This window comes from Copidosoma floridanum, unplaced genomic scaffold (assembly GCF_036245765.1).
Source record: "Copidosoma floridanum isolate Cflo_tuat_1 unplaced genomic scaffold, Cflo_Japanese_pri ptg000015l, whole genome shotgun sequence".
Lineage (NCBI taxonomy): Eukaryota > Metazoa > Arthropoda > Insecta > Hymenoptera > Encyrtidae > Copidosoma > Copidosoma floridanum.
In genome coordinates, this window is record NW_028321892.1 from 3,217,238 (window position 1) to 3,241,088 (window position 23,851).

General features: G+C 36.7%; 1 protein-coding gene across 1 annotated transcript in view; it reads right to left on the bottom strand.

Annotated features, from left to right (window-relative positions):
* The window catches only part of Trp1 (translocation protein 1), a 139,262-nt gene extending 116,080 nt beyond the window's left edge, over positions 1-23,182 (bottom strand). Inside the window, exons 1-3 of the mRNA XM_014354073.2 lie at positions 22,482-23,182; positions 21,057-21,539; positions 20,617-20,964 (exon numbers count right to left, since the gene is read on the bottom strand). Coding sequence (XP_014209559.2) covers positions 20,617-20,964; positions 21,057-21,539; positions 22,482-22,523 — 873 coding nt within the window. The 5' untranslated portion in view covers positions 22,524-23,182. The remainder of the gene's footprint in view (positions 1-20,616; positions 20,965-21,056; positions 21,540-22,481) is intronic.
* Positions 23,183-23,851: the final 669 nt, after the last annotated feature.

Genomic DNA, 23,851 nt, shown 5'->3' on the forward strand with positions numbered 1-23,851 from the left:
TACTGGTTTTACAAACGACTGTTATTGCTTTAATAATTGCGATAAAAACTATTTAATAACCGAACTGACATTATTAAATTTTGATATACATCACTATGTATACTGTCATTCAGCTGTTTACTGTCAAGTCAAGTTTATCTATCATTCAACTGAGTCAGTTTATTTTTGAACAAAAAGAAAGTGAACTGCAGTGTCAGTAGTTAAGTTGTATTTATGACTTCATTGATATTTCTAAGTTCTTAAGAGTTAACTCGCGAATCATATGTACAAATTGTCAACTTATAATCAACAGTGACATTTGAAAGGTTAAATCTACATTTCCATTAATGTAGATTTAACCTTTAATGTAGAATTAACAAGTAAAAATGTATCTATCTTTAAGTTATATCTACGTTACTACAAGTGATCAACAATGCTGATTGAAAATTTCTATGAGGAATTTAAATATAATTTGTTTAAAATAACGTATGAATTCCGTTTAATTACACTACAACTTGAAGCCTGTATTAGTAAAAAACTTAAAATAACACATGTACTAAGACATTTTTAAACCGATTAAAAATAAACTAGGTCCTCTTTTAGTTAAAGTTCCGATATAAAATCGAGCTTTAGTCCAAATCTATCGGTTAAACACAAAGATGAGTTTAAAAAGTTCGTGTTAGAGTTGTTCTACAATTTTTTTTGTTGGTTGGGCACTCGCTCGCATATTTGAAAGTGTGTACTGTTGTTTTCATCACAAATGGTTTGAAGGACTTATTTTCATTTCTATTAAAATGGGTAAAAGTAGAAAAGTATGTCCTATCTTTACCTGCAAAGCTATTCCCAAAGATATTTTTTTTTCATTTTTCCTTATAATAAGAGCGCACAAAATGGACAACTATATTCAAATCAGATATGAAAGAACGGTCTCTCAAAATCAGATACTAAAACAGTAACAATTTTATTATTATTACGTATTTGAGCACGCGCGTGCATATAATACGTATACCACTTATGTTACAAGTAATTCACGCTTTCTAAGTACTTTCATGTTTGCTATGATATACGTAATACATGTACGAATTGCTGGTCATGTAATGTAGAACGAAACAAAAATGTTCACCGTACTGCGCCGAAAGAAAGTACGATTGTCACATTACGTGGGACAAAATTTAAAAAATGGGATTAAGATTAAGAACAACAGTAGACATACAGCTATTTTCCAATGAAAAGATATAATTTTTCATTCAATTCGTTTTCTCTGATTATTAAGGATTTAATATTAAAATTTACCCGTGTTTAACTAATTTCTACTGATCTCAAAGTTAATAATAAGAATAGAGGTTTTGGTCAATTTTTCTCATAATACATGAGAGAGAATAGAAAATACATCAGTTTATAAGTAGAATCTGAAAGATGTAGCTTTGCATTTCAAATATGACTTTTATTCTATTTATATTTATTACGATTAATTGTATGAATCTGTGTAACATAAATTTTTGCACCCCAGTACTTCTTTGCTATAGGTGGAATTAATTGTTTTGGCCTATTGGGCTTCCCTTTCAAGAAACGACTGTTTTTCTAATTTTGAGAGGTTATGGTATAACAAAAAATTTTCGAAGACTTTGTCAACGTCCATATTAATTTGTCGAACATGCCATACTATATAAAAGATTTTTTTTACTTGTTCTTCTCAAGATACAGTCGAAAAACGAGAAAATTGAGGTTATATTTGTGCGTAGTCTGACCCATCTTTACATTTGTGCGTCAATCACATAGTTCCTTATTTAAAAACCGAAAAAAGTAATTATTTTGGGTCTATCTAGCTTCGTTTTCAAGATATGACAGTTTTTCAAACTTTGAGAGGTTATGTTGAGACAAACATTTTTCGAAGATTATGTGAATATCCATTAATTATTCAAACAACTTGTCAAAGACAGCATAACAAAGATCGATGATTTTTACTTGATCTTTTAGAGATGCAGTCAAAAAAAAGAATAATTGAGTTTATGCTTGTGCACAGTCCAACGTATTTGTGTACCTTCATGATGTAGTTCCACTTTAGGGAACTCAAGAAACTATTATTTTAAGTCAACTTTTCCTCCTTTTCAAGATACAGCATTTTAACTTATTTTTAAAGGTTAGGATATCCTCTTACATACACTTAATACTTATCACGTTTTTTTTATACACATGTATAGGTGTAACTACCCAATACTGCGCACTGAAATTTTTAACTCAGCTAAATTTTTCAATGTTTTTCGATGTAAACTAAAGCAGTTTTACCTTCTCTTTATCTGCAGCATCTTATGCGATTAAAACGACAAACGATTTACTGTTATGTTATTATTTTTTTTTTTTTTTCGAAATAATAGTTTTGGTGCAGATATCACTTGCTGGTATCACTGCGCAGCAGTGTGCCGAGATCGTGCTGAGAACTCGCGCACACTTGTGCGCAGCCAGGTTCTGATTGGCCAAGCGTTTGCACGTCGTTCGACCATTCAAAACTCGAAGACACAGCGCACAAAGACCGCAAACATAAAATCCAAATACCTAATCTCCCATAGCCCACTGCGTTAAAAGTTTTTTATGCATTTTAGTGTAAAATATGAGTTTTATCTAATCTCAAGTAAAAAATCTTAATTAACCAAATATAATTACTGGTATTTAAATAACATTCAACCTATAATAGCTTGAATCCCAAGCAGCGTAATCCCAGTATTCACTGCGCTCGCTTCTCTGCAGTTTTATCAGCTTGAAAAATCAACAAACTTCCAAGCCAGTATTCCTTAACGACCCAACGCGCTCGCTTGTCCGTGCTTTTGTTTATTACCTAAGTAAAAGAAATCCCAAGCAGCTTATCCTTAGTTATCCAATGCAATCGTATACCTGGATTCATTATAAATTTAAACACAAACGAAAACTCAACAAGCTAATTTCTAGAGTCCTGCCGCGCTTGCAGGCCCACGCTAAAAAGCTTGTCTTCAAAAATTAAGGAAAACTGAAATATCGTAGTAAGTACAATTATACAAAACGATAATTTAAATGGAATTAACAAAAGCTTAAACAAGTAAAGGTTAAGCTCTGGTACCTACTATAAACATATGTAAGTTTTAAGCTATACGAATCATATTGAGTGTTAGCTCAGTTGGATGCGCGTTTTGTTTTGGACCCGATAATCGTGGGTTCAAGACTAAGTGTTGAAATTTTTTTTTTTTTTTCATTTGTATGTATCCAACAAGTATTTAAAAATTCAATAGCTTCACCTCTAGTAATTTCGAGAGCTCGCTTGTGTGTGATGCGATTTATGAAATCATAACTTTAAATATTGAGAACCACACACCCATATACTGTAAGCACTCGCTTGTGTGCACTTTTATTCAGTTTATCAGTATTTTAAATAAATTATAATGTTGCTATTTATTCGTTTAATGAGACAACTTGTTTTTTATTATGGATGTAAAATACTAAGTTTGACGACGGCAGCAGAATTTTTATTTCTGTATTTAAAAATTTTATTCAATATACAACATTGTTGTCAGTTACGTTTTATTGTTGTCGAATTATTTTTTGATTTTTGCTAATTGCGATATTTGATCTGATGTGCCGTGAGAATTTGCTTATTATTTTTTAAATGTGCAATGTTTTTACTACTCATTTAACGCAGATGTTTCTTGCAAATTTTAAAAAATGTACAAGTTGAAAATCATCATACAGTAACCCCATAAATTGTGTTATTGTAATTCGCGCCCAAACAAATGAATACACTCTGCACGTGCAGAAACATGCTCGTGCTCGTGTCAACTGTCAACACACGTCAAATTGTAGCAAACAGCTATGCATGTATCTCTCTTTTAGCTGGATTTCTTCGTGAAGCAGCTGCATCTTCGTGCTTTTTGCAGTTTTATAAGGTATTTGGTTAATTTTTGTATCAAAGTGTGTTAAAAACACACACGTACTTGTGTGGTGTGAGTAGGAGTTTTGCTGGGTCATGTAAATATTGAAAGCATTGTCTGTATATTCTATTTCTCTACGTAATTTTTTGTAACTTCCGTCTGTAAGTTTGCAATATAACTTATTTTTGTTGATAGCAGACAGTGTATCGCTATGAATTTCTTAATGATTGTATACTCCTCTTTTTTTATCGTAATACTTTTCTTCGCGATTTTTTTTTTAGTGCTTTTGTTTCTAACCTTGACGATATCACAAACAATAACAAACAACCAAAGGATAGCGCAACGGGTACAACAAAAAAAAAACGGTCGGCTATTGCGTTCCAGGAAGACTGGTTACGTGACCTGGTATTAAAAGATTGGCTTGTTAAACACGCGACTGATAAACATAAGGCCCACTGTAAAGTTTGTCAAAAAGATTTGAAGTTTTTCATTAAAAGTGACTTGATGGCTCATAGCAAAACTTCTGCTTATACCGATAATTTTAATTTATTTATTGCACAAAATTCCGTCAGTGTTCGGCTAGTCAATAAGTTAGTTCCATTTATTAAAAACCCTGTAGAGGATTTTCTAGCTGTGAAAAATATTGGTATGAAGGAGGATAAATGTTCAAAAGTTATTAATGACGTTTTGTTCAAAAATGAGTTTGAAAATTTAAAAAACATTTTAAATAATTCATATTACTTGGTTCTTGTTGATGAAAGCACTGACATTAGTAACAAAAATTTGCTTTGTATCCAGTATTTTTCACAGCAAACAAATTCTGTTGTCCAACATTTGTTGCAATTAATTGAAATCGATGCTCAGAAAGGTAGTGCACACAAGCTGTTTCTCGCATTTAAAAAATTCTTTGATGACAATTCAATTAATGTGAAAAATATAGTTGCTCTCTCGTGTGATAACGCTAGTGTTATGGTCGGTAAACATAACAGCTTTCAAAAGTATCTTCGTAATTATGCTCCTCATTTGATTGTCCGCAATTGTATTTGCCACTCGGCCGCGATCATCGCGAAAAATTGTTGTATCATACTTCCGAAGGAAATAGAAGAACTTGCTCGTAGCGTGTACTCTTATTTATCAAAAAGTCCAAAGCGTACCGCGGAAATATCGGAGAATTTAGAATATTTAAATTTTGCAGATAATAAAGTACTCAAGTTTTCGGGAACGCGATGGCTTGAAGCTTTTAAATGTTATGATCGTCTTCTTTCTATGTGGCCAGCTTTAATTTCTTTTTTTTTTTTCAGTAGAAGTATTTGAAAAAGCATGCCTGTCACGTACTAAAAATAAGCCTAAATCGAACGCAGAAAAAATATTGAATTTACTACAAAATAATACTGTAAAAGCCTACGTGAGTTTTTTACATTATACCTTGAATTTCTTTAATTCTTTTAATGAATCCTTCCAATCTAAGGCTTACAAAACACACCAGATTCACGAATTTATAAAAAAATTATTAACGCAACTTGCAACGAATTTCATAAATTTAAATGTAATAGAAAATATTTTTTTGCCGGATTTTTAAGTTACTGAAAATTTGGTGTCCTCGGAAAAAATGTATCTGGGACCTTTGTGTTCGGAAATAGAAGAAAAGTTAACGAAAGAAGAGGTTGAAAATGTACGGAGCAATTTTAAGAATTTTTACGTTCACGGTTTTAATGAAATAAAAAAACGTTTTTTTCAAAATGACGATATTTTCAAATATTTAGATTTTCTTCATCCACAGGTAGTATTAAATGTAACGGGACGACAACGATATCCATATTTGAATAGTATTGTTTTAAAGTATTTTCCATTTTTAAATGCAGAAACTATTGCCATGGAGTGGCATGATATTTGTACAAATTTTAACGAACAAGAAAAGAATTTATTAATAAATTTTGATACAGAAACTCTTTAGAGTAAAATTATGAATTTAAAAAATCAAGCAAATGAGTATCTTCCCTCCACGTCAACTTCTTTAGTGAAACGAATTTTTTCTATACTTCAGTCAAACGCGGAACCTGAGTGAATTTTTTCTGCTGTAAATGAAATTAAGGATGAAAAAAGTGATCAAACTAGTTTTACCTTACTTAATGCACGATGCTTCATAAAGTCATATGGAAATGCATATAATATTGAGTGCGAAAACTTGGTGATAACGCAAAAACCATCTTGATAAGTTTAATAGTGCTCATATGTACTCAAAGTGAATTTTCTACCCACTTAATTTTATTTTATTGTTTTTATTATACTTATATCTCTAATTCAGTTCTTATTTGATAAGAGAGACAGTATTTTTGCAGTAAGTTTCAGTGGTTTTATGGCTTCGAGATCTTTTTAGTTAGAAAATGATTCCTGGATATTACAAAATTACTGACTAAAAATAACAGTATTATTGTAAAGTAACCAAAGACTAAGAAATAAGAAAAGTATAAAAAAAAGTCTCTTGGCGAGGGAATACCACTATTGAAACTGTCTAGATAAACGAAATTAGATTTTTTTATAAACAAACCATTTTAGTTTATTTATAATCATTCAACTATCAGAACTCTACTTTTTTAAACTGCAATACTTTATCAACAAACACAATAAATTCAATAAAAATCCAACGCGCCTTAGACAGTACCTCTCGGGTGGTATGGAAACCTGTCTAAGCAATAATAACATACAAAAACGTGACAAACGTAAATAAACATAAAATAAAATTAACAAATTTGTCATATTAAATGATAAATTTATAAGAAATTTTGTATTTTAATACGTAATTTAGTTATAATCAAATAAATCATAAATATATGCATAGAACTATTAAAAGCGCACACAAGCGAGCTCTCGAAATTACTGGAGATGAAGCTATTGAATTTTTAAATACTTGTTGGATACATGAAGGCACACAAGCGAGCGCTCGAAATTAGTTGGGATGAGGCTCCAAAATTTTCAAGTACTTATTAGGTAAAAAAAAGCGCAGTTAAGGGAGCGCTGAAAATTACTTGGGATAAAACTCTTTACTTGTAAAATACTCATCATAAAAAAAACGTGGCTAAGCTTAAAATTTTGTTTATTAATAAAATGGACCAAATTTCAGGCAGTGGAGTGTATTGGGTAGTTTTATTTGGGTAATTTATTATTCATGCATGCTTTACTGCACTTAGTAATTTATAAATAAATAAATAAATGTGTATCAATGAATAAATATCAAGTACGTTAAAATATAAAATGACAAAAAAAAAAAAATTTCGACACTTGAACCCACGATCATCGGGTCCAAAACAAAACGCGCATCCAACTGAGCTAACACTCAATATGATTCGTATAGCTTAAAACTTACATATGTTTATAGTAGGTACCACAGCTTAACCTTTACTTGTTTAAGCTTTTGTTAATTCCATTTAAATTATCGTTTTGTATAATTGTACTTACTACGATATTTCAGTTTTCCTTAATTTTTGAAGAAAAGCTTTTTAGCGTGGACCTGCAAGCGCGGCAGGACTCTAGAAATTAGCTTGTTGAGTTTTCGTTTGTGTTTAAATTTATAATGAATCCAGGTGACATGGTGGCAAATACTGGCTTGGAAGTTTGTTGATTTTTCAAGAAAATAAGTAAAACTGCAGAGAAGCGAGCGCAGTGAATACTGGGATTACGCTGCTTGGGATTCAAGCTATTATAGGTAGAATGTTATTTAAATACCAGCAATTTTATTGGTTAATTAAGATTGTTTACTTGAGATAAGATAAAACTCATATTTTAGACTAAAAAGCATAAAAAACTTTTAACGCAGTAGGTTATGGGAGATTAGGTATTTGGATTTTATGTTTGCGGTCTTTGCGCGCTGTGTCTTCGAGTTTTGGACATTCGAACGATGCGCAAACGCTTGACCAATCAGAACCTGGCTGCGCACAAGTGTGTGTGAGTTCTCAGCACGATCTCGGCACACTGCTGCGCACGGTTGTAAAATCAGCATCAGTCGCTGCGCCCTCATTTACTGCGCGGGTTCTTATCTTCCATAAGGTTTTCATGCTGAAGCCCTCGACAAAATTACTGCGCACCAATTACCACACATGACTACAAAGTTTTGTAGGTTAGATTCGTTTAGAGTCACTCAGGTAAACAATAATGAATGTCATGATGTAAAGTATGATTCTACATTGAACGTTATTAATGTCCGTACGTGTTGCAATATCCAAGCACCCGAATTTTCCAGTCTGTTTCTCTTATTTTCTATTACCGTCGCATGGTACATGTTCAGTTTTGTACCTGAATATTTGCCGACAAACCTTTTTTAAATTCAAATTGCGTCACGTTCGTTATTCTTATATTAAAGTTGAAGTAATTTTCCGATCATACGCCTTTATCATCGCGTACATTTGCAATGCCTAAGAGACCGTTTTACCTTTACTCTTGTACCTTTATTTATCAATGTACTAGAAGATTCTACTTTAACTTTTGTCTCTATAAATATTGCTCTGCGAGCATAGTAAGTTAGTTAGCGCGCCGCGGCGGCAGAGAAAGCTTCTCGCCGCTTGCCTTCACTTGAGCACATTTTCATAATTTAAGCACTGTAAATATATTGTATAAATTTTTATTGCACATTTGCGTTACATTTATTTTCCGCCGTAAACCACTTCCACCTCTACACGACTGAACTGGATTGGGAGCAGCATAAAACCCCTTCCCTCGTGAACATTTTTGGTAGCAGAGCGTGGTTCCAGGGACCGACGGTCAGTGCAGGAGTGGATATGTGCTAGTGTTTATTGAAGCCTTGAATTTTGCCTTGACCATTTGATGCCGTGTAGGTGAACGCGCTTTCGCGAAGCTGCAGTAGTGAGTCATTTAAGGAATCAGAGTGTGTGCATGCTCTCAGTGCTTGAATTTGCCAAGGCGGGTGGTCGTTAGCTGCCAACACTCAGCCCTATTATCAAGCGCTTCATCACGACATCGACTGCGTCATGGCAGACGTCAAGGAACTCAAAATTTTACTTAAGCGTCAACAGGAGTTGTACAAAAGCATTAGCAATGCTTACGAAAACCTCAAGAAGCGCGGCAAGGATAAGTTCACTCGTGCAATCATCGAGAGCCGTATACAGCAACTACGAATAAACTGGGATGACTTCAAGGACACTTATCTCAGGATTCTCAACATTGCTCCAGACGATACTAAGGACATCGGCTATTTCAATAAAGACAGCTACGAAATCACCGAAGAAGCTTACCTCGATTCGGCAGCTAATTTGGCTGAACAGCTCGGAAAACTTCCTGCATCGCCCGCATCAGACCCAGCTCCTGTTCCACCAGCTAACTCTCGCAACCTGCTGTCCATTGCTGTGCCCACATTTTCCGGACATTTCAACGACTGGCTCGAGTTTAAGGATCTGTTCTCTGCGATCATAGTCAACGATTCTCGACTTTCCAACGTCGAGAAGCTTCAGCACCTCAAGACGCATGTGCAAGGCGAGGCGGCTGAATTGTAGAGGACGATCCAGGTAATCGACGCTAACTTCGAGGCTGCATGGAAAAGGTTGGAGGATCATTATGCAAACAAGCGGCGCTTGGTTGCCGCGCTAACTCGCGATTTTCTAGCCGCGCCGGCTGTAAGCAACGAATCGCCACTCGAACTCAAGGCATTGCTCAGTGGCACTGTAAATGCCTTGGCTGCACTTAAACAGCTTAAGCGTCCGACGGACCAGTGGGATGACTTGGTGGTCGCTGTTACAGCTCGGAAACTCGACGCTCGAACTTTCCAAAAATGGGAGTTATCGCTCAGCAGTACCCACGAGCCTCCTGCACTTAAAACGCTCGTGCGTTTCATTAAACAACGCATCTCGATGCTCAAGATCGTCGCGTCTTCTACAGAGAAGGCAACACGGAAGAAGGACAAGACGGCGTCTTCTACTTCGCACGCATATGCCGCCTTTACGGAGAAATGCCGCTTTTGCCAAGGTGAGCATTTCATACTACGCTGTGCCGATTTCAAAGCAAAATAGCCACACGAACGCAAACAGTTTGTTGAGGCCAAGAACATGTGCTATAATTGCCTTGGTGCTCACAAACTCGCAAGCTGCAAATCAAGCAAACGATGCCTAACTTGCAACGGGCATCACCATACGCTGCTGCACGAGAATCCTGCAACTACAGTGCATCTTGCATCTTCTGCATGGCCTGCTACACTCACGAAAGGGAGTCGCGTAACCTGTCATTGGATGGCATCGCCAGACTCTTCAAACACTAGGCTGTTGCCTACTGCGCTCGTCCGAATTCAAGGCCCGGACGGACGCACACTCATCGCTCGTGCCATGCTCGACAACTGCTCTCAGCGATCCTTTGTTGCAAAGAGCCTGCTAAGTAAACTTCGCCAGGAATATGAAGAGGCCAGCATGGAGGTCATTGGCATCGGTGGCATCAAGACTCCGCGAGTTCATGGAAAAACTTACCTTACTCTCGCCTCCATGGTTAGCGAGGGGAAGCTCACGTGCGAAGCTCTAGTGCTCTCGCTCATATCCAGCTACAGGTCAGGAAACTTCAAGCTTCCAGGCGACTGGAAGTATCTACAGGGTTTGGAGCTTGCAGACGACTTTCGAGCCGATCTGACGGTAATCGAGTTGCTGCTAGGAGCTGATGAGCTTCCACGAGTTCTTCAAGAGGGCTTACGCATCGGACTACCTGGGACACCCATGGCCCAGCGCACCATATTCGGCTGGACGCTTTCCGGTCCATTACATTATTGACATTTTCAAAATACAGACTCTAAGTTTGTTTTACATAGGTGCAGTGCTAATTGTTAATACTCCATTTACCCCGAACCGTAGTATGGCGGGCGGTATGTTCAGTTTTGTACCTGAATATTTGCCGACAAACCTTTTCTAAATTCAAATTGCGTCACGTTCGTTATTCTTATATTAAAGTTGAAGTAATTTTCCGATCATACGCCTTTATCATCGCGTACATTTGCAATGCCCAAGAGACCGTTTTACCTTTACTCTTGTACCTTTATTTATCAATGTACTAGAAGATTCTACTTTAACTTTTGTCTCTATAAATATTGCTCTGCGAGCATAGTAAGTTAGTTAGCGCGCCGCGGCGGCAGAGAAAGCTTTTCTCCGCTTGCCTTCACTTGAGCACATTTTCATAATTGAAGCACTGTAAATATATTGTATAAATTTTTATTGCACATTTGCGTTACATTTATTTTCCGCCGTAAACCACTTCCACCTCTACACGACTGAACTGGATTGGGAGCAGCATAAAACCCCTTCCCTCGTGAACAGTACAATAAAACAAGGTAGGCCCATGTGCATGTTTACATGACCAAACCAATCAGAAAAGGAGCCTGTATGACGTCATAATCAGCGCTAAATTCAAATTGTATATGCATAAATGAGCAGTAAGCAACAAAGTGTTTTCGTTATTTATTGAGAAGGTGAGTGTCGATAGTCACTGTTACTTAAAAATATGAGTATAACGCCGGACTTGTAAAAACGACTGACCTGTTCAAAAAGTTTTTTAAACTGTAAGTTATAAGTTACGAAAGAGAAATGTATTAACTCTTCAAAAAAGTCTTAAAACTTATTTAAAACCCTAAATTATCCGATTTTTTGTTAAGATATAAAAAATTTTGCTTATATTTTAAATTTTATTACTGCACATAAACTAATTATCACAAGTTAACTGCATTTTTTCACTTTTTATTAGATATTTACTTTATGTTAGTTCAGTCTAGTCAGTTTATGTACAGGTTTTTATCATAATACTCCATTTAATTCGCTGTTATTAACACGATTTAATAATTAGCACAAAATACAAATTCAAATTTGGTACCCAATTATGACGTCATACAGGCTCCTGCGCGAACTTGGACGAAAATTGTCTGGCTAGTGAGCCTACCTTGTTTTATTGTACCATGTTACCATCTAGTGCGCAGTAATTGGTGCTTGCACCGTAGTTGGGTCATTTTCCCCTATACATGAAAAGGTGATATAGAAAAAGAGAACGATTTTTACTACGTTTTTTCATAGGACTCTAGAAATTATCTTGTTGAGTTTTCGTTTGTGTTTAAATTCATAATAAATCCAGGTATACGATTGCATTGGATAACTAAGGATGAGCTGCTTGGGATTTTGTTCGATTAGGTAATAAACAAAAGCATGGACAAAAGAGTGCTTTGGGTCGTTAAGAAATACTGGCTTGGAACTGCAGAGAAGCGAGCGCAGTGAATACTGGGATTACGCTGCTTGGGATTCAAGCTATTATAGGTTGAATGTTATTTAAATACCAGTAATTATATTTGGTTAATTAAGATTTTTTACTTGAGATTAGATAAAACTCATATTTTACACTGAAATGCATAAAAAACTTTCAACGCAGTGAGTTATGGGAGATTAGGTATTTGGATTTTATGTTCGCAGTCTTTGTGCGCTGTGTCTTCGAGTTTTGGATGGTCGAACGACGTGCAAACGCTTGGCCAATCAGAACCTGGCTGCGCACAAGTGTGCGTGAGTTCTCAGCACGATCTCGGCACACTGCTGCGCAGTGATACCAGCAAGTGATATCTGCACCAAAACTATTATTTCGAAAAAAAAAAAATAAAATAACATAACAGTAAATCGTTTGTCGTTTTAATCGCATAAGATGCTGCAGATAAAGAGAAGGTAAAACATGCACTACAGGCAACTCAGAAATTCTACATCTCGTACATGCTTTCGATTGTTGCAGCGGGTTGGTGGTTTTCACTGTACTCATATTTAGATATAAATTATCATTTGATTTAGGTATATATTATTGTAAATTCAAGACCTATAGTAAAGTAAGCGGATAAATAATTTGCATACGTTACCATGACAACATAACCTTAATAATTTGAAATAATTTAAACTAATCCACACATAATTCATTAGATATACATGCTCTGTTCTACTTTTAACTACTATTAATTGTTATAATCAGCATAGTACAATATTTTTTTAAATCCAACATTTAACATAAAAAAAATACGACTTGTTTTTATTTAACTAAAGCAGTTATCAAAAAGTCATACAAAAATTATACATCACCAATGATTTCATTGGCATTTCTAACTTTTTGTTGACCAAAATTGTGAAATTTTTTAACTTGTTTATATGATTCCTGAATAACAATTAATAAAAAATAAATAAAGACGACCACCATGATTTATCGTTTTTAGAAGGACAAAACACGTCGAATACAAAAAAATTTCCGTGAACGATTCGAGGTCACGGGCACTTATCAGCGAAACTTAACTAATACACACATCGCATCAGCTGTAGCTGAAACCACGTGTGCATCAGGTGAACTTTGCATTGAGATCTAAACAACGCTTACAGCGCCCTGAGCCAATAACTCATGTAAATTTACATAAGTTGGAGGTTTTTCTAAGCCTCAACACGAGGCTAGCTTATGCATTGCCTTACCCCCACCCTGACCGCTGCGCGCTGTTTGGATCCGATGGCTTTTAATTAAAATCAGCGTGAGTACTCACAAAACACTTTGCGCATGGACTCCACGAGCTATTCTTGTGTGTCACAGTGTAGAAGCTATAGAAAACCAAATTGTGCTCCCCTGTCTGAGGTGATAAAGATCGGGGTGCCGTGGGCGCTGATCCAGAGGTTTAAGGCCTTCGCTACTATGTTTGCTTAAGTGCTGTTCAGTGGGATTGTCATAGGCCTACGCGAGAACCGATAGATGATCGTAAGACAATATTGCATGCCCTGAACTTTAGAGAGCTTGATGAGGTCGATGTGTATATGCTCGAACCTGTTGTCCGGCTCTGTGAAGCGACCGAGGGCAGACCTGTCGTAGCAGCTCACCTTAGAAGTTTGGCAGAGTACACAGGTCAGTGTTGGGATATAGTTCCGGCCAGACTTGGGAATTCTCTAGGACCGAACCTATCTGACGTGGAAAATCACTAGATCAAAAAAAAAATAGTACCAAAGGCGACGCGCGAGATTCAAATGAGGTCCAATAACACAAGCATCCATCACCTGATGACCCAGTGTGCTTACTGGCCACTCTGATCAATAAATAATTTTTAATAACACAAGCGCCTATCACCTAATGACCCAGGGCGCTTACTGGCAACTCGGATGGATAAATAATTATTAATAACAAAAGTGCCTGTCACCCAATGACACGGGGCGCTGACTGGCCACTCTGTTAAATAAATAATTATTAAAATAACACAAGCACCTATCACCTCATGACCCGGGGCGCTTACTGGCTACTCTGTTAAATAAATAATTATTAAAATAACACAAGCGCCTATCACTTCATGACCCGGGGCGCTTACTGGCCACTCTGTTGAATAAATAATTATTAAAATAACACAAGCGCCTATCACCTCATGACCCGGGGCGCTTACTGGCCACTCTGTTAAATAAATAATTATTAAAATAACACAAGCGCCTATCACCTCATGACCCGGGGCGCTTACTGGCCACTCTGTTTAATAAATAATTTTTAATAACCCAAGCGCCTATCACCTCATGACCCGGGGCGCTTACTGGCCACTCTGTTAAATAAATAATTTTTAAAATAACACAAGCGCCTATCACCTCATGACCCGGGGCGCTTACTGGAAACTCCGTTAAATAAATAATTATTAAAATAACGCAAGCGCCTATCAGCTGATGACCCAAGGCGCTTACTGGCCACTCTGTGAAATAAATAATTATTAACAAATAACACAAGCGCCTATCACCTCATGACACGGGGCGCTTACTGGCTACTATTCAATAATAAATTATCAAGTAATTACAAGATCGCCAATTAAAAAGATCTTTGTCGTACTAGATAAGCAATCAAAATTGTGATATGTTTACATATGTTATCGATCAACTTCTTATTATTGAATAGTGTTGCAAATAAGTGTCCAGGATCATCAGGAAAAAGGTGCTTGACACATTTATTAATAATTGTTTATTTACTAGATTTGCAATTAGCGCCCCAGGTTATACGGTGATAAGTGTTGTGTTATTAATAATTATTTATTTAACAGAGTGGCCATTCAGCGCCCCGGGTCATTGGGTGATAGGCGCTTGTGTTATTAATAATTATTTATTCAACAGAGTGGCTAGTCAGCCCCCCGTGTCATCAGGTAAAAGGCGTTTGTGTTATTAAAAATTATTTATTTATCCGAGTTGCCAGTAAGCGCCCCGGGTCATCAGGTAATAGGCACTTTTGTTATTTTAATAATTATTTATTGAACAGAGTGGCCAGTCAGCGCCCCGTGTCATTGGGTGATAGGAGCTTGTGTTATTAATAATTATTTGTCCATCTAAATTGCCAGTAAGCCCTTTGGTACTATTTTTTTTTTGATCTAGTGATTTGCCACGTCAGATAGGTTGGGTCCTAGAGAATTCCCAAGTCTGGCCGGAACTATATCCCAACACTGACACAGGTTCTCGACCAAGCAGAACCGTCCTTGCGCACTCCTGGCCAAACGTATTTTTAGGCGACAGTGCGGGCGGCGCTCTTGACTCCTGGGTGTGATACATTGTGTATTACCTCGAAGGCCGTGCGATGAAGTTTTGCAGGCAGATAGGGCATGACTATATTGTGGGCTACATCGCACCAGAGAGAGTGTCCGTCAATGACAAGCTGTTGCAGCTGTAGACTGGAGTCTTCTTGCAGCTCTGGTAGTTCGGTGTCGGTGGCTTGTGCGGTTGCGATGGTCTCTGGACTGAGGCGGCAGGGCATCAAGATTGATGCGGTGACAGCAGCTGGCTGAGGGCTTGTTATTGTTGTTGTTGACTTTGGTCTCAGAGTCAGAGCAGAGGGTTGCGGGAGATCGTTTTCGGGCAAACATGCTCGAGACAGTGCATCTACAACGACGTTGTCCTTGCCTCGAGCATGTATTAACACGGCGTTAAACAGAAAAATGACTTTGAGGCAACGAACTTGTCTTGGTGTGGCTTTGTCGGAGCGTTATCGGTGTGCAAAAATTAGCGGGCGGTGGTCCGTGAACGTAGTGAATGGCGGCCTTCTAGGATTCTTTGAAAATGTCTCATAGCAGCGCTGATTGCCAGCAGTTCACGATCGAAGGTACTGTAGAAGCGCTGCGTCAGGTCTAATTTCCACGAGAAGAAGCCTAGTGGTCGCCATGTGCCGTCTTCCTTTTGTTGTTCTAGTGCTGCACCGATGGCTAAATTTGAGGCATTGGTCCTTAGGACAAGAGGCGCACCTGGACGCAGAAAGATGGTGCAGGTTGCTTTCACGATGGAGTATTTTCAAGCTTGAAAGACTTGTTCCACTGTAGCAGTCCAGGGAAGCTTCTTCTTTTTAGTACGGCTTTTGAGCAATTCATGTAGCAGTGCCTGTAATTCGGCAGCGTGTGGAATGCATGGCCTGTAATAATTAAGCATTCCTAGGAACCGTCGGAGCTCTGCGGCATCGGTTGGCTTAGGGAAGCTTTTTATTGCAGTGACCTTGGTATCTGGAGGCTGTAAACCATCTTTAGAGACCTGAAAACCCATGTAGATTACTTGTGGATTTCCGAAGGTGCACTTCTCTCGATTGATCTTAAACTGGGCTTCTCTAAGAGCTGTGAAAAGTTGCCGAAGGTGGCCTAGGTGTTCTTTGTGTGAAGAAAAAGCGACAAAAATGTCGTCAATATAGGCCTTGGCGAAAGGCAGCTTGCGCAGAATATGGTCGATCGTTCTTTGCATTGACTGGGCTGAGTTTCGCAAGCCTAGTGAAGTGCCCAGAAACTCAAAGCGGCCAAAAAGCGTTGTCACGGATGTTTTCTTAATGTCGGCCTCAGCTACCGGTATTTGATAAAAGGCTTTCTGCAGGTCGACCGTTGAGAACACTTTGCCTGGGCTCTCCTGTAGCAAGTCCTGTATGATGGGCAGAGGATACATGTCTGGTACTGTTTGTGAGTTGAGTCTGCGGTAGTCGCCTGTTACCCGGAATGAGCCGTCCTTTCTGGGCACAAGGTGGAGTGGGCTGGCCTATTGGCTATTAGAAGGGCGGATGATGCCCTCGTCCAACAGTCCGTAAAAAACTTTTTGGGCTGCTGCCAGGCGCTCACCTGCTAGTCTTCTGGGACGTTCGACCACTGTTGGGCCAGTATTGACGATGGTGTATTTCACGGGCAGATTAGGAATCTGTGCTGGACTGCTTGACGCTTCGAAGAGATCGGTGAACTCGTCAAGTAGAGCTGCGTAGCGCAGGATCAAGGGGTCGTCCGTTGGCGATTCAAGTGCGGAGACTAAGCAGAGATTTGATTTTTTGACGGAGTAGTTGGAGGTCAGGCTGGTGCACGGGTCGACGAGTTTTCGGTTTTTGCAGTCGAGCAGGAGACCATGCTGGGCCAGAAAGTCGGCACCTAGGATTGCCGTGGAAACGTCAGCCAAGATTAAATCACCTTGTAGGTCTTTTTGTAGGCCAAGATTGAGAGTGAGATGCACTTTGCCATACGTTGAGATGGGCGCATGGTTGGCAGTATATAGCACCAGAGGCTGCTGAACTTCTGTTAACCTTGACAGGGCCTTAAACAGTAGAGATACCGAGGAGCCAGAGTCAACTAAAAAATTTATGCGTAAGCGAAAATCAAATATATTCAGGTGTGTGTTGGAACCCGTTTGGGGAAGAAGGGAGAGAGAAAGAGAGACAGACAAATAGTTTCTTTGCGCTGCAGTCAGCGCATCGTGCAGCAATTTGAAGCAACGCTACCTGCAGGGGAAAAGATGTCGATGCTAACTAACAAGAATACACAGCATCTGATAGACCATGATATGTTTCAAGAGTTTATTTCACCAATAATAAATATATAACAACTTAAATATATTTTTTCAGACCCAAGTAGCATGCTAATAGCAAATAAAACTTTTTTTTTTAATTTTATGAAAAAACGTAAATTTCTTGTATGAAATGGATATAGTGTATAAGTAAGCATAATAAACATTACTTTTTAATGTTCTAATTTAAAATTATTTTACGAAATAAATTGATATTCAAGAAAAATCGTAATACTTACTTACAAAATACAACCGTAAAAGGAGAAAAAATTTTTTGATTAAAGTATTATTAAAAAGGTATTTTTCGGCTAGAAAGTATACTCAATACCCAAAAAAATTACGTCAGTTGTTAAATATACATTACTGTTGAAATAAATGCTTGTAACAGACCATTGTCCATGAGAAATTGTATATTCTTATTAGTTAGCATGGACAACTTTTCTCCTGCAGGTGGCGTTGTTCTAAATTGCTGCACGAAGTGAATAGATATATGCGCACGTTTGCGTTCGCTCGCTCGCTCGTTTCACGGGTTAACTCCCCACATAAGGTGCACTTAAAGAAATTTCACTTCCAAAAATAGTAGAGCAATTCTAACACGACCTTTTATAACGCAACTTTGTGTTGAACCAATAGATTTGGACTAAAGCTCGATTTTATGGCGGAATCTCAACTGAAAAAGGGCTTGTTTATTTGTAATATGCAAAATAACGTCTTGGTACACGTGTTATCTCAAATTTTTCACCGATATCAGCTTCGGGTTATTTCCACCAGAGGTCACGTGAGCTTGTCTTAAGGTGTCTTACTGACCACCCACTTATAATTTCTGCTCAAGTAAGAGTGAGAGTTCGTAAGCTATATTCTGCATACATACAGGTAATGATACTTTCACGTGAAATAGTGGACGCACTGGCATAAGGCCTACGCAGTAAAAAACACAAGCATATGCACAGGCACAGTGCACAAGAATAACATTAGTTGGTATACATTAGTTGGTAAGTATACATGATGCACAGCGCGGTGTGCTTTACGTTGTGATACATATATACATATACCAACCAATGATATTCTTGTGCACTGTGCCTATGCATATGCTTGTGTTTTTTACTGCGTAGGCCTTTACAGGCTAAACTTTTAGTCTGGTAGAATTATCTAAAAATCATAACGATATAAATCAAAAAAATATGGTAGTAGTTTTAATGTAATATAATAAACTGAAACAAAATTTAATATGTAGAAATGTCAGCAAAAGCCCCCAAAAAAATAGCAAAAACGGCCAAAATACGTTTTTCGCGCCTAGAAGAAAACCGAAGGATCGTGCATGAAAAAGTGTTAGGTAAAAAAAAAGTGCACTTTTAAAACTAACAAAATGAGCCACGTTGGGTTCAGATCGGTTCAGCCGTTTTTTCGCAAATCGCAAAAAACTGCCATTTTTAGAAACTTTTATCGATTCTATTTAATATTTAGAGCTGAAATTATAACACAAGACATATATCATAGCCCTTGTCATACACCCAAAATTTCACCTTAATCGATTCTAAACTTTTCGTGAACCGCAGCAAAAATCGAAAAAAAGTCCTCTCGAAAAATGGCCATAAAAGAGTTGTTAGCCAACGTAGGTACACTTTTTAAACGTATTTCGCTTCGTCTGAATTTAATCTACAACTACCAGAAACACCATTCATTTTAACTCATTAAGCATATCTCAAAAATTGCCCCTATACACACAAAATTTCAGCTGAATCGGTTCTAAACTTTTTGTGAAGCGCAGCAAAAACCGAAAAAAGGTCCTTTCAAAAAATGGCCATAAAAAAGTTGTTAGCGAACGTAGATAAATTTTTATACGTATTTCGCTTCGTCTACGTTTACTCTATAAGTACCTAACATGCCATTCAATTTTACCAATTAGAACTATCTTTAAAATTGATTGCGAAAAAAGGACATTTTGTTTTGAACGCGCTTGAGGAAAACATGCATGTGGATAGCGGGCGAAGCCTCCAGTAGCGGCTAGTGGAGCCACCAATTCCACTGACCGGAAAGCAAAAAGCTGTTTTTTGCAATCAATGTTTAAGATACTTTTAATTAGATAACATGAATGGCATTTTAGGTACGTGACTTGTAGAGTAAATATAGACAAAGTAAAATACCTATAAAAAATGTACCGATGTTGGCTAACAACTTTTTTTATAGACATTTTAGCGAAAAAACGGCTGAACCGATCTGAACCCAACGCAGCTCATTTTGTTCGTCTTGAAATTGCACATCTACATGATAAATTCTGTTTTAATTTGTTATAATATATTGAAATAACTACCCTATTTTTTTACGAGCTAGTTAGAATTTTATGGCCCGAAAAACTTATTCTACCATACTATGTAACGTTAATGTTCAGCGCGGCAAGCCATGCGCTCCTACAGTTCAATATTTCTCGGAAGTCTGGAACATCAAAACTTGCAGTACGGCATTCGCAGTGTTGTACATGTAGTATGATACTTAAATTCTTTACGGAGGTATTCAAGTTCAAATCTTTTAGTATTTCTCTGTATATTTTAAACAATAATACTAACGTAGTTACTTGAAGTCTTACTGTTCAAAAACTTGTGGTCTGATACTTCCAAAATTTTTTTCAATGTAGTGGTGCAACCACGGATAGTCTTGCGTTACGACACTTGTGCGGACAATCTGACGTTTTTTTTTACATTTGGCCTAGAATTTTTCAATTTTTATGCCTCAGAGACTAGAAAGTTAATATTGCCGTTCGCGCAGCGCACAGGACTATTCACTTACCAGGCCACTCACATGACAAAGAAAATTTAGCCTGACCCCATCCCTCAACACAAGTATTCCCATCGACACAAGTATTATAAGTAATAATTTAATGTTAGAAAACAATATTCTGGAATCATTCATATTTTATTTTAGCTGAAATGTGATGTGCATTGTAATATTACATTACTTACATTATATAGTGGCCAAAAAGATGCAAAAAAACCAACATCTTCTATTAAGTTTGGAAAGAGCCACAAATGATGTCTACCTAAAGTTATAATCCATAAGGCACAGAAAATAATTAAACGTAAGATTATCAATGATAGCATAAACACAAGGAATCCTGCAGCAGCTATGCTAAGGTACCAAACACCATGACGAACTGTCTGAGGCCACAATGGGAATAGACAGACACTAATAGCTCCCAAAACTAATAATGTACCAAAAAACCAATAGTAAACAGGTATAGGCTCGTATATCCAGACATAAGCATCATTGCAATCTACAAAAAATTGATCCATATGCATTTCGAGTCTAACCTTAAACAAAGTTATAAACATTAAATTACTGTAATTTTAGTCAACAAACAAAATTATAAATGCTGCTTTTTAGCAATCAAAGAACGACATACTTTTGGCTTTTTTTTAATCACTTCTGTTACATTTTTCTTTGTTGAGTCATCTTTTTTATGCTTATCTTCCCCATTCTCATAATAATCAGCTTCATTTTTAACTTTGCCTTCAGATTTTTCATTCTCTTTTATTGATCTCTTGTCTTCTTTGTAGTCTTTCAGATCTTTGTTCTTCTTTTTAACAGCTTTAATTCTAGAAAGTTCGTCTTCAGATATAACTATTTTTTTTGCTCTATGAAAAAATTTGTGTCTCAACATAGTTTCTAAAAAGTCAACAATATGCTGTCTTGATTCAAATAGAGTATTATTCCATGGTGACTTTTCTAGAAGAGCATCAACTGCTCTGCTGCCAGTAAAATATTCTACAATGTGGTTTCTATCAAATTTTGTTTTTTTCGATGGAACGTTGTTGCGAATCCATTTTGCTACAGCATATTCTTCTTTAGAAGGTTTGTCAGCAATAACTGACTCTTCAGATCCTTCCTAAAATGACATTTTAATTTGCCAGTGCATGTATACGAATAGTAGTGGTGAAAAAACCATTAGAATTTTTCAAAGGCAATATGTATTTGAAATATTTTTAAACCAATAAAATGGAAAACCGTGTTTATTCACGACCATTACTTGAATTACACAAATTTTATATGTATGATCGTTTTTTAAGATTGTCCAAACTTCTCTAAAAATGAACACAAAATGTAGAAATAGAGCAATATTCAATAACATTGCTAATGTTACTCATGCATTCACAGTAATGCAACCTAAATAAAGTATATAAAGATGGCATTGAGTAACACAGTAATTTTATACTAGCATTAACATTTTACAAAAAAAAGTCAAAGAACACAACAGCTATTACAGGAACATTACAATTATGAAACACAATAAACTCAGCATAAACTAGAGAAGTCTCTTTGTTAATAATTGGATGTAGGGAAATAAGGACAGAGTTCATGAAACTAAAAAAATTAGGAGGTAATTTTTTTTATCATTACCCACATGCATAGTAACATACTCTTGTATCATACTGTCTGCATATTTTCTTTCACCAACCCAAGTGTATACACTTGTGCCACCCTTCAATCTTGAATTCTTTTCCAGCATAATAGAATTAATTGTAATAATTATACAATCAGCTGTTGGAAAATTTTGAATGAAATAACGTTTTAGTTTAATTATTTAAATGAAGTCCAGGAAATAATGGACTATCTTTAAGAATAAAATAACTGCACTTAAGAGAAGGTGGGTTATTGGTATGGCAAACTACAATCATTTGAATATATTGTAGATACAGGAAAATTTGCAAGACTTTCTTAGTATACTATTACATACTGAAGATTACTACATGATAAGAGTGAATACACTCTCAGTACTTGGTATGTAGTAAGTAGCTCTATAACCAAACAGGTGATGAAAAGTACTCACATCTTTGCGGCTCTTCTTGTTTTTCCTGCGTTCCACCACCATAACAGCGCACTTTAGAATTAAAAGAGGCTATCGAAAAAGTTGATCAGCTTGAATGGCAAATATTTACAGTTGATACAAAATGGTTGATTTCTTATCTCCTCTCCAGCTTATGAAAACTGCAGCTCAGCTGGAACGGTTGCAACTAAGGTTGCAGTCAAAAGCCCGCTTTAGAACCTACCCAATGCTGAATGCCACTCTATTAACACACAGTTAATAACATAGTGATATAAACCATTTATATCTCTATGATTAATACAGCACAAAAATTAACAAAAATAGGTTAAATATTTTTTAAGTATATTTAAGTGATGGAAACAATGAGACGTGCTAACGTCGTAAGAGACACAAAAGAATCATCCATTGAGTAAATTTACACGTAGAGCGGTTATACTTAGAAGGATTAGGGTCTATACAGCAAGTTACCTTAACGCACAACGCAGTAATTAACTACAAAATTTAACTATAAACACCAATTGGGTACTTTTTTGGAATCCCCCCTCCCAAAAAAAATTATGTTTTTTTTTGCATGAATCTCTTTAGTATCAGTAGTGAAATAAACCTCTAACATGAATTATGATATATAGAAATCAACCATAGGGGTGAAAACTCATTACACACAGAGTATATCTTGCAGTGCAGTGTCTTTTGTATTATATAGGAAATACCTCTTTTCATTCCACTTATGAATATGCACGAGGAACTGCTATGTTAGGTATATACTAATTAACATGCAGATACAATTTTCTCGTGGATATGTACATATACGTGGCAAACGAATGCGGGTAATTTTAGACGGGGCGAAATCAGCAATCGACCGGGAAGATTAATTCGCCCGCAATTTTTTTGCATCATCTTGTTAAAAATGTGCTACTCACTGCATGGGGAAGTACAGTTTGCTAGATGGAAATGCGGTCAGAAATTGTTCGAACAATTTTTTTTCTAACAAATTTCAAAAAATCAATAAATTCGTTAGAAAAAAAACTTTTAAGTAAATAAATTTTGAGTGAAAAACACTGGAAATTCCAAAAAACACGGATTTTGCTATTTGTAGGTTTCTAAAGCGATATCATGAAAATGTTTTTTAATGTACAAAAATTTGAACGTCTTCTTTGAAGCTTAAAATACAATATTTAATCAATACAATTTCTCATTATTCACCCCAAGAATTAATTTTCCCTGTTGATTTTCCTCTCCTTCAGATATACGCATTCATGGATGGTAGGTACAAAAACGACTATGCTTAGATCAACAATACCGATCTTGACAAGCAGCTAACGTTTATAAATCTTTCTTTATCTAAAAGTGCACGCTTCAAGGTAAAATTTGAG